Source organism: Amyelois transitella, chromosome 31 (genome assembly GCF_032362555.1).
Source record: "Amyelois transitella isolate CPQ chromosome 31, ilAmyTran1.1, whole genome shotgun sequence".
Taxonomy (NCBI): domain Eukaryota; kingdom Metazoa; phylum Arthropoda; class Insecta; order Lepidoptera; family Pyralidae; genus Amyelois; species Amyelois transitella.
Window position 1 is genome coordinate 3,090,740 of NC_083534.1, and position 15,379 is coordinate 3,106,118.

The 15,379-nt window shown below is 40.7% G+C and overlaps 1 protein-coding gene across 1 annotated transcript in view; it reads left to right on the forward strand.

Moving 5' to 3' along the window:
* LOC106138943 (leucine-rich repeat serine/threonine-protein kinase 1) overlaps nucleotides 1–15,379 on the forward strand; it is an 86,700-nt gene that overhangs the window by 14,432 nt on the left and 56,889 nt on the right. The window contains exons 7-18 of the mRNA XM_060953345.1: nucleotides 2,574–2,730; nucleotides 3,926–4,030; nucleotides 4,412–4,576; nucleotides 5,679–5,787; nucleotides 6,449–6,612; nucleotides 8,130–8,287; nucleotides 9,106–9,252; nucleotides 9,991–10,132; nucleotides 10,848–11,018; nucleotides 12,563–12,658; nucleotides 13,445–13,539; nucleotides 14,188–14,382. Coding sequence (XP_060809328.1) covers nucleotides 2,574–2,730; nucleotides 3,926–4,030; nucleotides 4,412–4,576; nucleotides 5,679–5,787; nucleotides 6,449–6,612; nucleotides 8,130–8,287; nucleotides 9,106–9,252; nucleotides 9,991–10,132; nucleotides 10,848–11,018; nucleotides 12,563–12,658; nucleotides 13,445–13,539; nucleotides 14,188–14,382 — 1,704 coding nt within the window. The remainder of the gene's footprint in view (nucleotides 1–2,573; nucleotides 2,731–3,925; nucleotides 4,031–4,411; nucleotides 4,577–5,678; nucleotides 5,788–6,448; nucleotides 6,613–8,129; nucleotides 8,288–9,105; nucleotides 9,253–9,990; nucleotides 10,133–10,847; nucleotides 11,019–12,562; nucleotides 12,659–13,444; nucleotides 13,540–14,187; nucleotides 14,383–15,379) is intronic.

Here is a 15,379-nt window from a genome sequence, read left to right on the forward strand (position 1 = left end):
ATTTTTGACGGCCTCTGTGGCGCAGCGGTAGTACGCTACGCTTGTCTGCGACACCGGAGGTCGCGGGTTCGAATCCTGGCAGGGGCATGATGCGAAACGAACTTTCTGTTATTGGCCTGGGCCTTGGATGTTTATCTATATAAGTATTTATAATAGAATATAGTATCGTCGACTTAGTATCTTGTAACACAAGTTTCGAACTTACTTCGAGGCTAACTCGACACATTACTGTGTAATTTGTCTACACTAATATATATAATATTATAAAGAGGAAAACTTTGTTTGTTTGTTTGTTTGGTTGTAATGAATAGGCTCAAAAACTACTGGAAAGATTTAAAAAAATTCTTTCACCATTCGAAAGCTACATTATCCACGAGTAACATAGACTATATTTTATTTTGGAAAAAAATAGGGTTCCGTAATATATTTGGATTTTTCGGACACAAACTGAAAAAAATCAACCAAAAAGTTACTTATTTTGCGTACGCTGCCTAAACTACAAAAGATAGAACCATAAAATGTTGTAATTAATTGTAGATCTTATAAATATCTACAAAAAAGTCCGCGACACACTATACCTATCTATGTCGAGTAAGGCACAACAACCACATTTTTATTTAAAAATCTTGAATTTTTTTGGTCTACATTTAAACGCGTTTTTTTTTTACTCATGCTATTAATCCTTATCAAAATAAATAATTTCATCAATAAGTACAGTTTATGTAGATAATATTTGGTTTTTGAATGATTAAAATTGGAAGTTTGGTTTTGAAGTTGTGGTGAAATTAAAATATTACGATTTCTGCTGCACGGCCCGTTGCGAAGTGAGCAAGACTTAGCCGCTTTGCGGGCGGTCCTTTAGTTAGTTCTAATAGAGATATATTTAGTATCGGCTGTGCATCCGTGCGAAGCCGGGGCGGGTCGCTAGTCTCGTATATATTTAACTAGCTGACCCGCGCAACTTCGTTTGCGTGTATCCCGCTACTTCGACAAATACAGTCAACGCACCAACACATATTGGATACTAATTTTCAATTCACAATAACTTCTCTTTCCCTTAACCGCGTTTAAAATATTAAAATGTTTTTTGGTTTCTGTGACTCTTCTTTGATCGCCCCCCCTATCAGTTTTTGGAAAAAATTTTTAGAAGATTAACGTTGTGTACCTACATTTTAAACTTATTTACTTTTTACATTTTTATTTTATCTTTACAACAATTATTATATTACAGAATGTCTTTATATACAACGTTCACAGCTTTTTTGTCATTAGACAATACAAACATGTTTTCTCGAGAGGTTACTCTTCAAATAGCGACATACAGTTGGCCATGTGAAAAACAGTCAACGCTCAAATCTAAGCCTGCAACGTCGCTGCCCCCGCCGCCGCGGCCGGCCCGTACCGTGCCGCAATACTAATATCGTGATATCTCCTAAACTATATGTCTAAATAACACACTGTAAACTGCAAAAATAATCTAAATTAAATGCTCGTGATGATGAACTTACTTATTTTGATAAGGATATATGTATTATTGGTTATATCACCAGTTAAACATCACCCAACGAATTAAATGTTTTTTTAATACAGAAAAGTAGTTTTTGTGACTTAAATAAAAAAGCTGGATATATGTCATCGCGGACTTTTTTGTAGAACTAATAAAGACTAATGTTTTTGCTTTACATTGTTCTTACTTGTATCCAACGGTATAAGCGGCGCACGCACAAATGCAATCTTCAATTAGATTTTTTTTCTGACTTCTTGGACATAAATCGCTATAACTCAGCTAATATAGTTTCAATGTATTTCAATTATATATAAAAACCTGTCGGAGAAAATACTCTTTCTATTAGTGAAAACCGCATCAAAATCCGTTGCGTAGTTTTAAAGTTTTATGCATACGAAGGGACTACAGACAAAATGGGCGACTTTGTTTTATACTATGTAGTGATTCTTTATATATATATATATATATATATATATAATATATATTTTAAAAAGGGTGGACTGTAATGTCTGATAGGAGCAAAACGGGAGGAGTTTGTTTGAGTTTTCGCGCAAGTTCAGTGAGTTTATGAATTAACGGAAATTCGGACGTAAAATAATACAACTCATCTCTCGTTTAGAATCCTACGAAAGGTTATAAATTTCCTAAAAAGTTCATTTAACTTGCGGTTCTAGTTATTTTCCGGTGACATATCTATACTAACATTATAAAGCTGAAGAGTTTGTTTGTTTTTTTATTTGAACGCGCTAATCTCAGGAACTACTGGTTCGAATTAAAAAAATATTTTTAAAATAAACCATTTATCGAGGAAGGCTTTAGGCTATATAACATCACGCTGCAACTATAAGGAGCAAAGAAATAATAGAATATGCGAATAAAACGGGGAAAATGATTCATCCTTGAGGGCTTCAATGATGCCCAAAATAACTATTCCACGCGGACGAAGTCGCGGGCACAGCTAGTGTACCTTCATATATACAGATCACCTTTTGATCGACTCAAGCGCATGCTAGCGACGGCCAAAAAGAGAAGAGATAACATCTCTATCTCTCTCTCCGTCTTTCAGGGACGAATCCGGCGAGTGGCAGTACTCGTACGCGTTCGACGTGAACGCGCGCGACGCGTCCGGTCAGACGGCGCTGTACGTAGCGTGCACGCTCGGGAACCTGCCCGTGGTGGACGCTTTGATAAACTTCACTTTGCCAGCGACGAAGATCAATCAGGTTAGTCCAGATTCTTTTACAGGGACGAATGAGGCGTGTATACAGACGATATTGTGACTTGGGAACCTGCCCGTGGTGGACGCTTTGATAAACTTCACATTGCCAGCGACGAAGATCAATCAGGTTAGTCCAGATTCTTTTACAGGAACGAGTAAGCTTGTACATACATACATATGGTCACGTCTATATTCTTTGCGGGGTAGACAGAGCCAACAGTCTTGAAAAGACTGAATGGCCACGTTCAGCTATTTGGCTTAATGATAGAATTGAGATTCAAATAGTGACAGGTTGCTAGCACATCGCCTAGAAAAGAATCCCAAGTTTGAATACCTATCCCTTAGTCACCTTTTACGACATCCATGGGAAAGAGATGGAGTGGTCCTGTTCTTTTTTGTATTGGTGCCGGGAACCACACGGCATTAGGCTTGTATACAGACGATATTGTGTTGGAACCAGTTTTGTAAATGGACTGCTCCATATCTTACTACTTGCACGCTTGGGAACCTGCCCGTGGTGGACGCTTTGATAAACTTCACATTGCCAGCGACGAAGATCAATCAGGTTAGTCCAGAGTCACTTTCAGGAACGAGTTCAGAGAGAGAGCTTGAACCAGTTTTGTAAATGGACCGCTTCATATCTTTCTCATGGATGTCGTAAAAGGCGAATAAGGGAAAGGCTGAGAAACTTTGTGTTCTTCTTGTAGGCAATGGGCTAGCAACCTGTCACTATTTCAACCTCAACTGAACGTGGTCTTTCAGTCTTTTCAAGTGTTTGCTCTGTTTACCCCTCAAGGGATATAGACGTGACCACTTCATCTCATTCCCATGGATTTCGTAAAAGGCGACTAAGGAATAGGCTTATAAACTTGGGATTCTTCTTTTAGGTGACAGGCTAGCAACCTGTCATTATTTGAATCTCAATTCTATCATCAAGCTAAACAGCTCATACCTATATACTACCTACTAGTACCTACTACCTGATACGTGGCCTATCAGTCTTATAAGGACTTTTTGTTCTGTCTACCTCACAAGAGATATAGACGTGACTATATGTTTTTTTTTTAATTATTGTATGAAAGATCTTACAAAACATTAAGTAGGTATTAACTTAGCATAGCGAAACCACTAAGGTTCGAGATACATATATTAAAGTTTTGTATATGTATGTATTTATGTATGTATGTTATTCGTTTCAGTCGGAGCCCCAGCCGGAGACGCCCCCGGCGCTGTCCCCGGCCCGGGCCGGCATATCCCTGGGCATACACGCCATTGTTAGCAAGCTCACGGGGGGTAACAAGAATGTAAGTATGTAATATATATATATATATATATATATATAAAATTCTCGTGTCACAATGTTCGTTCCCGTACTCCTCTGAAACTTGACCGATTCTCGTGAAATTTTGTGAGCGTATTGAGTATGTCTGAGAATCGGCCAACATCTATTTTCCATACCCCTTAGTGATAAGGGTTGTCCACACTTAACATTTTTTTTACACTAGAATTTACTTAAAAAATATTTATATAATTTGCCGGGACAGCTAGTATTATATATTTCATTGACGGCCTCTGCGACGCAGCGGTAGCACTTATCAAGACTGTTGGCTCTGTCTACCCCGCAAGGGATAAAGATGCGATTAAATATATGTACGTATGTATGTATGTTTTCTTTAAATCGTCAGCTAGATGAGTCGCCGACGCGCGTGCGCGCGGTGCACGTGTCGCGCGGGCGGCCCGGCGACAGCTGCGTGGCGGCGTGCGCGCGCGCCGGCCACGCGCGCCTGCTCAGGCGGCTGCTGGCGGCCGGCGCCCGCGCCGCGGCCGACGCGCTGCCGCCCGCCCCAACGGTGAGGGGAACTCATATGTGTTGAAATCACTTGGTGTAGTAAAAATGTATATTAAAAATTCAAAATTCGAAATTTAAAATTCAAAGTAGCGCGAAATTCAAAATCCGATATTTGAAATTCAAAATTCAAATTTTTATTCATTATTATAAGTAGGATACTTCATAACACTTAATAATTGTTATATCTTTTGTTTTCACAACATTGGTTGACGTCAAATAAAATACTTAAATCTAAGTTTTCTGCCGCTTCCATAGCGTCAGTGCAGAAGAAGCGGCAACAAACTGCAGAGCAGCATTTTCTTCAACAACGTCATCTTCACAACTATTCAAACTTAGAATAGAAATGTGGACGAGAGAATACATTGTATACAGACGATATTGTGTCAGAGGTTGTATTTATGATCCAATCCGTGAAATCTTTGCTTGTGCGATTCAGCAGATTTGACATGTTGTAATAGACTCTTCGCTGCTATTGGTTGAGCACGTCGTATTGTCACTGTGATGTCGCCTAAATGATATAAGAGATTCGGTGCTCGAATGAGTAAGGTGCCCGATTTAAATGCGTGACGCGCAGAAAGGCACAAGTTGAAATCCCACCACGGCCGTGTACCGAACAATGTTTTGCGAAATTATGTACATTAGTTTGAATCCTAGCTGATGCTCTTACGATGAGGAACTAAACGCTAGGAAAAATATAGTTTCTATTATGCTTCACATTTCAAAAAAATAAAGAATAATAATAATATTTTTATCCAATTAGCATTTAAAAAATACTTATTGTGTAGCTCTCAAGAAGAATATTAAGAATATCTATACTTATATTATAAAGCTGAAGAGTTTGTGAGTTTAAACGCGCTTATCTCAGGAACTCCTGGGTCAAATTGAAAAATTATTTTTGTGTCGAATAGACCATTTATCGAGGAAGGCTTTAGGCTACATAACATCACGCTGCAACTATAAGGAGCGAAGAAATAATGGAATATGTAAAAAAAAAACGGAGAAAATTATTTGTCCTTGAGGGCTTTAATGATGCCCAATATATTTCACGTGGACGAAGTGGCGGGCACAGCTAGTTAAAAATAAGATATTATTTTATGTTCCAGGTGGGAGATTTGAACCGGTCGTCCCGGCGGCGCTCGCGCAGCGCGTCCGCCGCCGTGGCCAGGAGCGCGCCCTCCCCCCCGCCCGCCCGGGGGCGGCTCACCGCTGACAGTGAGTTAAATAAATAAATAAATATATACGGGACAAATTACACTGATTGAGTTAGCCTCGAAGTAAGTTTGACACTTGTGGTACGAGATACTAACACAACGATACTATATTTTATAACAAATACTTATATAGATAAACATCCAAGACCCAGACCAATCAGAAAAAGTTCTTTTCTCTTCATGCCCTGACCGGGATTCGAACCTGGGACCTCCGGTGTCACAGACAAGCGTACTACCGCTGAGCCACAGAGGCCGTCAGTTGTATGATCTATTACTGTTCCACGACTTTTATAAGTCGTCTCGACAATACATATATCCGAAGGCCGAGACTACTTCAACCTAATTGAAATTATTGATTATACACGGCACTTCCTACTAATATTATAAATGCGAAAGTTTGTGAGTATGTCAGTATGGATGTTTGTTACTCTTTCACGCAAGAACTACTGAACCGATTACAATGAAATTTGGTATTTAGGTAGCAGAAGAATAATATATAGGCTAGTTTTTATCCCGGAGTTCCCGCGGGATTGATTGGGTTTTGTTGAGTTGGTATCTCGTAACACAAGTCTCGAACTTACTTCGAGGCTAACTCGATCTGTGTAATTTGTCCCGTATATATTTATTTATTTATTAATTCAATTTAATTAATACTCTTACAGGAGACGTGCAATGGACGGCTCTAGCAATAGCGGCCCGTGCTCGCAATATACAAATAATTGAAATGCTATTGTCGTACGGCGCCACGGATCCGTCGGGACTGGCCGCCAGTGAGCTGGCCAGCGCTGGCTTGACGTCAGCACTGGCCGCGCTACTGGCCTGCAAGGTCAGTGACACAAAAAAAATTCAAAATTTTTATTCATTATTATGGGATACTACATATCACTACATAGTATAAAACAAAGTCGCTATTTTAGTCTGTTTGTGTGTATGCTTAAATCTTTAAAATTACGCAACGGATTTTGATGCTGTTTTTTGTAACAGGTAGAGTTATTCAAGAGGAAGGTTTTTATGTATAATAACATTTATAATTTTGCACCCGTGCGAAGCCGGGGCGTGTCGCTAGTCACTTAATAATTGTCAAAACGGTTTGGTTTCACAACATTGGTTCACGTCAAATTCTACTGACAAGATAAAAGCTGGCAGGGTGACTGGACTGCAAGGTCAGTGACTGACAAGATATAAAAGATCTATTGACAGATGCGTCTGCGCAGCGGCGCGTTCAGTGACCCTTCACTAACAAGATAAAAGGTCTATTGACAAAGGTGACACGGGAGGGTCCCGGGTTCGAATCCCGGCCGGGGCGTGATGGGAAATGAACTTTCGCTGATTGGCCTGGGTCTTGGATGTTTATTTATATAAGTATTTATTATATGATAAGGGACTAAAAGATAACGACTAAGGGATGTGCTTATAAGGGATTCTTCTTTTAGGCGATGATGGGCTAGCAACCTGTCACTTATTTGAATCTCACTTCTCTATCAATAAGCCAAACAGCTGAACAGTGTTTTCAAGACTGAAGGCCCTGTCTACCCGCAATTGATAAAGACGTGATTATGTGTGTATGTATATTTATTCCCGTACGGTCCCAGGCTTACCCCGACCCGGATTACAAGCTGAACCGCGCGTCCATATCAGCGGCATTGTTCTCCAGCCGCGAGGACTCCGCGCTCACATACAACGCTCTGTCCACCCCGCAATTGATAAAGACGTGATTATGTATGTGTGTGTGTGTGTGTATGTACGGTCCCAGGCGTACCCCGACCCCGAATACAAGCTGAACCGCGCGTCGATATCGGCGGCGCTGTACTCCTCAAGACTGTTGGCTCTGTCTACCCCGCAATTGATAAAGACGTGATTATGTATGTGTATGTGTGTATGTACGGTCCCAGGCTTACCCCGACCCGGATTACAAGCTGAACCGCGCGTCCATATCAGCGGCGTTGTTCTCCAGCCGGGAGGACTCCGCGCTCACATACAACGCTCTGTCCACCCCGCAATTGATAAAGACGTGATTATGTGTGTGTTTATGTACGGTCCCAGGCGTACCCCGACCCGGATTACAAGCTGAACCGCGCGTCCATATCAGCGGCGTTGTTCTCCAGCCGGGAGGACTCCGCGCTCACATACAACGCTCTGTCCACCCCGCAATTGATAAAGACGTGATTATGTATGTGTGTGTGTGTGTGTATGTACGGTCCCAGGCGTACCCCGACCCCGACTACAAGCTGAAACGCGCGTCGATATCGGCGGCGCTGTACTCCTCAAGACTGTTGGCTCTGTCTACCCCGCAATTGATAAAGACGTGATAACGTATGTGTGTGTGTGTATGTACGGTCCCAGGCGTACCCGGACCCGGATTACAAGCTGAACCGCGCGTCCATATCAGCGGCGTTGTTCTCCAGCCGCGAGGACTCCGCGCTCACATACAACGCTCTGTGCCCGACTGCGCCCGTCATGTTGGACTGGCGTGAGCTGCGATGCAATCTGCCGGCTATACGGTCAGTGTGTGATTTTGTTAGAAGTATTAAATTGTAGACATGTTTGTTTGTTTGTTTGCTTGTTCGTTTGTTTGTTTGTTTGTCTGTTTGTCTGTTTGTCTGTCTGTTTGTCTGTTTGTCTGTTTGTCTGTTTGTCTGTTTGTCTGTTTGTCTGTTTGTCTGTTTGTCTGTTTGTCTGTTTGTCTGTTTGTCTGTTTGTCTGTTTGTCTGTTTGTCTGTTTGTGTGTTTGTCTGTTTGTCTGTTTGTCTGTTTGTCTGTTTGTCTGTTTGTTTGTTTGAACGCGTGAAGATGCGGGAAAGAGGTGTGATTTTATGTATGTATGTATTTACGCAGTAACAAGAAAATAGTACATAGTTTGTATTGAATCCAAAAAGGAAATCATTTAACGAAATATTCGTATTGAAATCTAATTAGTTTTATATTTATTCAGGTTTATTTTTTAATGTAGACAATTTGTCCACGATTTAGAGAGATCTATATATGTAATGCGGTGAAAATGCTCCAGTGTAGTTTGTTCCGCCGTTTCTTCTACACACATGCGCTTTGGAAGCGGTAGTAGTTATAATTAGATTAAAGTGATGTGGCGTTAATAAGTGATACGTGTAACCAGTTTTTGAAAAACATAAAATATAACTAACCCCTCTTAAGTTTAAGACGAAATTTGATAATGGTCTTTTGAACCAATTACACCATTTTTTGAATAAATCTCGTATTAGGCGAATGGCGTCTAAATGTCATTTCTCAACAAGTTTTGTTATTCAATATTCTCCCTTTGATTCGTTTTACATTTCAAATCGATAATTTTTTTTTCTAACAGCATGTCATGGATAGCGAAAGCGTGCCTCCGCGTTAACAGCAAGCTGTCGAGCGCTCACAGCGCTCTCATGTCGCTCACTCGGCTCGACCTCGCCAACAATGAGCTCAGATCGCTCCCCGCTGAGCTGTTTACGCTCGTCAGTCTCAGGTGAGCCTAAATAGTCTTACGACGTCAGTATGTATGTATATATGCCCTGTCAGCCTTTTAGAACGTGAGCGACAGAGATAGATGTATGCGTGGGAGCAGGATAGCAATGTCAAACAACAGAGCACTCTGATATCGCTCTGATGTCGCTCACTCCGCTCGACCTCGCCAACAATGAGCTCAGATCGCTCTCCGCTGAGCTTTTTACGCTCGTCAGTCTCAGGTGAGTTTAAATAGTCTTACGACGTCAGTATGTATGTATATATGCCCTGTAAGCCACGACGTCAGTTTGTATATTCGCCCCCCGTCAACCATTCTAGAACGTGAGCGACGGAGATAGATGTATGCGTGGGAGCAGGATAGCAATGTCAAACAAAAGAGCGCTCTGATATCGCTTACTCGGCTCGTTAGGACACATTATCTAGTTTAGTTTTTGCAAGGGTAAACAGAGCCAACAGTCTTCAAAAGACTGAAAGGACACACAAAAAATAGGACCAAAACCATTTCTTTCTTATAAATGTCGTAAAAGGCGACTTAGGGATAGGCTTACAAACTTGGGATTCTTTTTCTAGGCGACATGCTAGCAACCTGTCATTATTTTAATCTCAATTCTATCATTAAACCAAACAGCTGAACGTGGCCTATCAGTCATCACAAGACTGTTGTCTCCGTCTAGTCCGCAAGGGATATAGACGTGACCATATGTATGTATGTACATTCATTTACTAATTCTCCGTACAGGTATTTGAACGCGGCTCAGAATAAGCTCGAAAGGTTGCCCACATCGGGCGATCCCTTCGAAGACGAGGGGAAAAAGGTCAAGAAGGCTGGCAAAAGGCCCGAGGTTTACAGCGCTCCCGTGTTGCAAGAGTTATATCTGCAGGTTCAGTTACAAACATACTAATGTATACTAATACTAGCTGTACCCGCGACTTCGTCCGCGTGGAATAGTTTTTTTTTACGGGACAAATTAAACAGATTGAGTTAGCCTCGAAGTAAGTTCGAGACTTGTGTTACGAGATACTAACTCAACGATACTATATTTTATAATAAATACTTATATAGATGAACATCCAAGACCCAGGCCAATTAGAAAAAGTTCTTTTCTCATCATGCCCTGGCCGGGATTCGAACCCGGGACCCTCCGGTGTCACAGACAAGCGTACTGCCGCTGCGCCACAGAGGTTATAAAAATATAGTATCGTTGAGTTAGTATCTCGTAACATAAGTCTCGAACTCACATCGAGGCTAACTCAATCAGTGTAATTTGTCCCGTATATATTTATTTATTTACATACATACATACATATGGTCGACCTATATCCCTTGCGGGGTAGACAGAGCCAACAGTCTTGTAAAGACTGATAGGCCACGTTCAGCTATTTGGCTTAATGATAGAATTGTGATTCAAATAGTGACAGGTTGCTAAGTAGCCCATCGCCTAAAAGAGGAATCACAAGTTTATAAGCCTATCCCCTGGTCGCCTTTTACGACATCCATGGGAAAGAGATGGAGTGGTCCTCCGATTCTTTTTTGTAATGGTGCCGGGAACCACACGGCGTTTATTTATTTATCTATTTATTTATTTCCTTCAACAGGACAACAGATTAGAAGAGTTGCCCTCGGAATTGTTCTCGCTACCCTCGCTGAGCGTTCTCGACGTGTGTAACAACAAGTTGCGCGGCCTCCCGTGCCGCATGTGGACAGCGCCCGCCCTCCGCGACCTCAATGTGGCGCTGAACCACCTCCGCGAGCTGCCCACAGATGGCGTTAGTGGCTATATATAGATACATATATACATACATAGATACATACATATATACATAGATACATACATACATACATACTTACATACATACATACATACAAACATACATATATATATACATACATACATACATAGATACATACATACATACATACATACATAGATACATATATACATACATATATACATACATACATACTTACATACATATATACATACATACATACATACATACATACTTACATACATACAAACATACATATATACATACATACATACTTACATATATACATAGATACATACATAGTTACATACATAGATACATACATAGATACAGACATAGATACATACATACATATATATTCCTCCGCGAGCTGCCCACAGATGGCGTTAGTTGCTATACATACATACATATACTATACTCTTCACGATGATAAATTAATAAATACATACTGGACAGATTGCATGTTGAAAGAATGAAAGCAGGTTGACTAAGCAGATATACAAGGAGAGTGTGGAGGGAAAGGTCGGAGTGGGAAGACCTAGACGAACGTATCTTGATCAAATTCAGGACGTCCTGGTAAAGGGTCAGGTCAAAAGTACCCGAAACCGCCGAGCTTGCATGAAGAGAGTTATGAATGTGGATGAAGCGAAGGAAGTATGCAGAGATCGTGGCAAGTGGAAAGAGGTAGTCTCTGCCTACCCCTCCGGGAAAGAGGCGTGATTTTATGTATATGGCAATCCATAATATATATATATATATTTTTCTTTTTTCAATATTAAATCTCCCGTGAACAATGTATTCTCCCGTCCACATTCTATTCTAAGTATAATTTAATATTGTGAAGTTGACGTTGTTGATGAAAATGCTGCAGTGCAGTTTGTTACCGCTTCTTCTGCACTGACGCCTTGGAAGCGGCAGTAAACTTAGTTTTTAAGTAATTTATTTGACGTCAATCAAGTTGTTAAACCATACGACAATTATTAAGCGATATAATAATATCCTATAATAATGAATAAAAATTTTGAATTTTGAATTTTTGAATTTTGTATGTATGGACAGATTGCACACATTGAGTTAGCCTCGAAGTAAGTTCGAGACTTGTGTTACGAGATACTAACTCGACGATACTATAAACACTCACTATAATAAAAATCCAAGACCCAGTTCATACAAAGTTCGTTTGTCATCACGCCCTGGCCGGGATTCGAATCCGGAACCTCCGGTGTTACTGACAAGCGCACTACCACAGAGACGTCAATAAGTGATATCTTGTATCCACCAATACAAAAAAGAATAGGACCACTCCATCTCTTTCCCACGGATATCGTAAAAGGCGACTAAGGGATAGGCTTACCAGCTTGGGATTCTTTTTTAAGGCGATGGGCTAGCAACCTGTCACTATTTGGAATCTCAATTCTATCATTAAGCCAAACAGCTGAACGTGGCCAATCGGTTTTTTCAAGCCTGTTGGCTCTGTCAACCCCGCAAGGGATGTAGACGTGACCATATGCAGTATCACTCACAAATACTTTCCATTCCAGGGTCCCACAGAATGCACCAGTCCCGCGGCGGGTTCACCGTCAGAGTCTCCGTTACCCACCGTTGGGACCCCCACGGAATTGAACTTTGATCAATCTGTAAGGAAATACAACTATTACATTGTGCCGTGTGGTTCCCGGCACCAAAACAAAAAAGCGTAGGACCACTTTGTTTGGTTTTAGTTGGCTCTGTTTATCCTGCGAGGGATATAGACGTGTCATTATGTATGTATGCAACTATTTTATTGTGAAGTGTGGTTCCTGACACCAATATATAAAAAAAAATTGGGCCACTCCATCTCTCTTCCATGGATGTTCTAAAAGGCGACTAAGGGAATGGTTAAATAACTTGGGATTCTTCTTTAAGGCGATGAGCTAGCAACCTGTCACTATTTGAATCTCAATTCTATCATTAAGCCGAACAGCTGAACGTGGCCTATCAGTCTTTCAAGTCTGCTGGATAAGTCTACCGCGCAAGGGATATAGACGTGATTATTATCTATACTAATATTATAAAGCTCCAGAGTTTGTTTGTTTGAACGCACTAATCTCAGGAAATACTCGTTCAAATTTAAAAATTCTTTTTGCGTTGAATAGATCATTTATCGAGGAGGGTTTTAGGCTATATAACATCACACTGCAAGAAATAATGGAGAATGTGAAAAATTCGGGAGAATTATTCAGCCTTGAAGGCTTCAATGATACCCAAAATAACTAATCCACGCGAACGAAGTCGCGGGCACAGCTAGTATGAATATAAGCGGTACCTAGTAGTTATAATTAGATTAAAGTGATGTGACGTCAATTAGTGATACCTTGTGTCCAATTTTGAAAATGAATCTATTCTATTCTTATGAATGAATGAATGAAACTATCTATTAGCAGAAATCGTGGTCGCGCAGCGGGTCCATTGATTCCTCCGAGCTTCCTGAAGAAGAGGACGGTGTCATCTTAATTGGAGACCGGGGCGGGAATGCGATGTGAGTATACAATACAATACAATACAACCTCTAGGACCTCTCCATCTCTTTCTGATGAATGTCGTAAAAAGCGACTAAGGAATAGGCTTTTAAACTTGATTTTTCTTTTTGGCGATTGGCTACCAACCTGTCACTTTATATGTATCTCAATTCTAACTCTGAACGGAACTCTGGGATAAAAAGTAGCTTTTATGTTATTCTGGGTGTTCAGCTACCCACATACCAAATTTCATCGTAATCTTTTCAGTAGTTTTTGCGTGAAAGAGTAACAAACATCCATACTGACATCCTGATAAACCTACTCACAAACTTTCGCATTTATAATATTAGATTAGGTGCCGTGTGGTTCCCGGCACCATTACAATAAAGAATAGGACCACTCCATCTCTTTCCCATGGATATCGTAAAAGGCGACTAAGGGATAGGCTTATAAACTTGGGATTCCTCTTTTAGGCGATGGGCTAGCAACCTGTCACTATTTGAATCTCAATTCTATCACTAAGCCAAACAGCTGAGCGTGGCCTATCAGTCTTTTCAAGACTGTTGGCTCTGCCTACCCCGCTAGGGATATAGACGTGATCATATGTATGTATGTATGTTATAATATTAGTAGTACGATTTACCTTTTTTATTATATCCCCTCCACAGTTGGTCGGAAACCCGTCGCGTGCACTCCTGGCGTGGCATCGTGGAACCCACAGTGGAAACCGCCCGCCCATCCGGCGGCGGGTCACAACTCGCGTCGCTTAACCTGTCACACAACCAGTTCTCGTGCGTGCCACCGGCGTTAGCGTGTAGGGCTCCGCAGCTGACCAGGCTCAATATGGCTTATAATTCATTGAGGTGAGTCGTACACACATATGATCACGTCTATATCCCTAGCGGGGTAGACGGAGCCACCAGTCTTGAAAGGACTGATAGGCTACGCTCAGCTGTTTGGCTTAGTGATAGAATTGAGATTCAAATAGCGACAGGTTGCTAGCGCATCGCCTAAAAGAGGAATCCCAAGTTTATAAGCCTATCCCTTAGTCGCCTCTTACGACATCCGTGGGAAAGAGATGGAGTGGTCCTATTCTTTTTTGTAATGGTGCCGGGAACCGCACGGCACTTTGTAATGGTGCCGGGAACCACACGGCACAGGTTGAGGTGAGTCAGTCAGTCAATATTTTTTTCTGACTCATGTATTTAACGAACAGCCGGAACCGCTCTAGAATTTTTTTTTTTTTTTTAGGGACTAGTATTTGTTTGACGTATAGGTTCTTTATGTGCAGGGTTGCATTAAGAGTATTCCATTTCTGAGTAAGCAGAGACTACATCTTACCTCTTGCCGCGTCCCCTGCATACTTCTTTCGCTTCATGCACATTCATGAGTCTCTCACTCTGTAACTAAGGTAGGTACTCTTGACCTGACCTACAGAGAGAGAGAGAGAGAGAGAGAGAGAGAAAGAGAGAGATAGTCAATGATAAACTTGTTCACACAGAGATATATTCTTGATAAAAACTATAAGGTAACTTAGTAAATTGATGGATGAAGATTGTTGAATGAAAATTGATTAATGTAAATTGATGAATGTAAATTGATGAATGAAAATTGTTGAATGAAAATTGATGAATGAAAATTGTTGAATGAAAATTGATGAACGTAAATTGATGAACGAAAATTGATGAATGAAAATTGATGAATGAAAATTGATGAATGAAAATTGATAAATAAAAATTGATAAATGAAAATTGATAAATGAAAATTGATAAATGGAAATTGATCATTTTTTTAGTTTGATTAGCAATAAAAGCGTAGTTTTTTAGTTTTTTTTTTTTAATTTTTGATATAATCTTCACA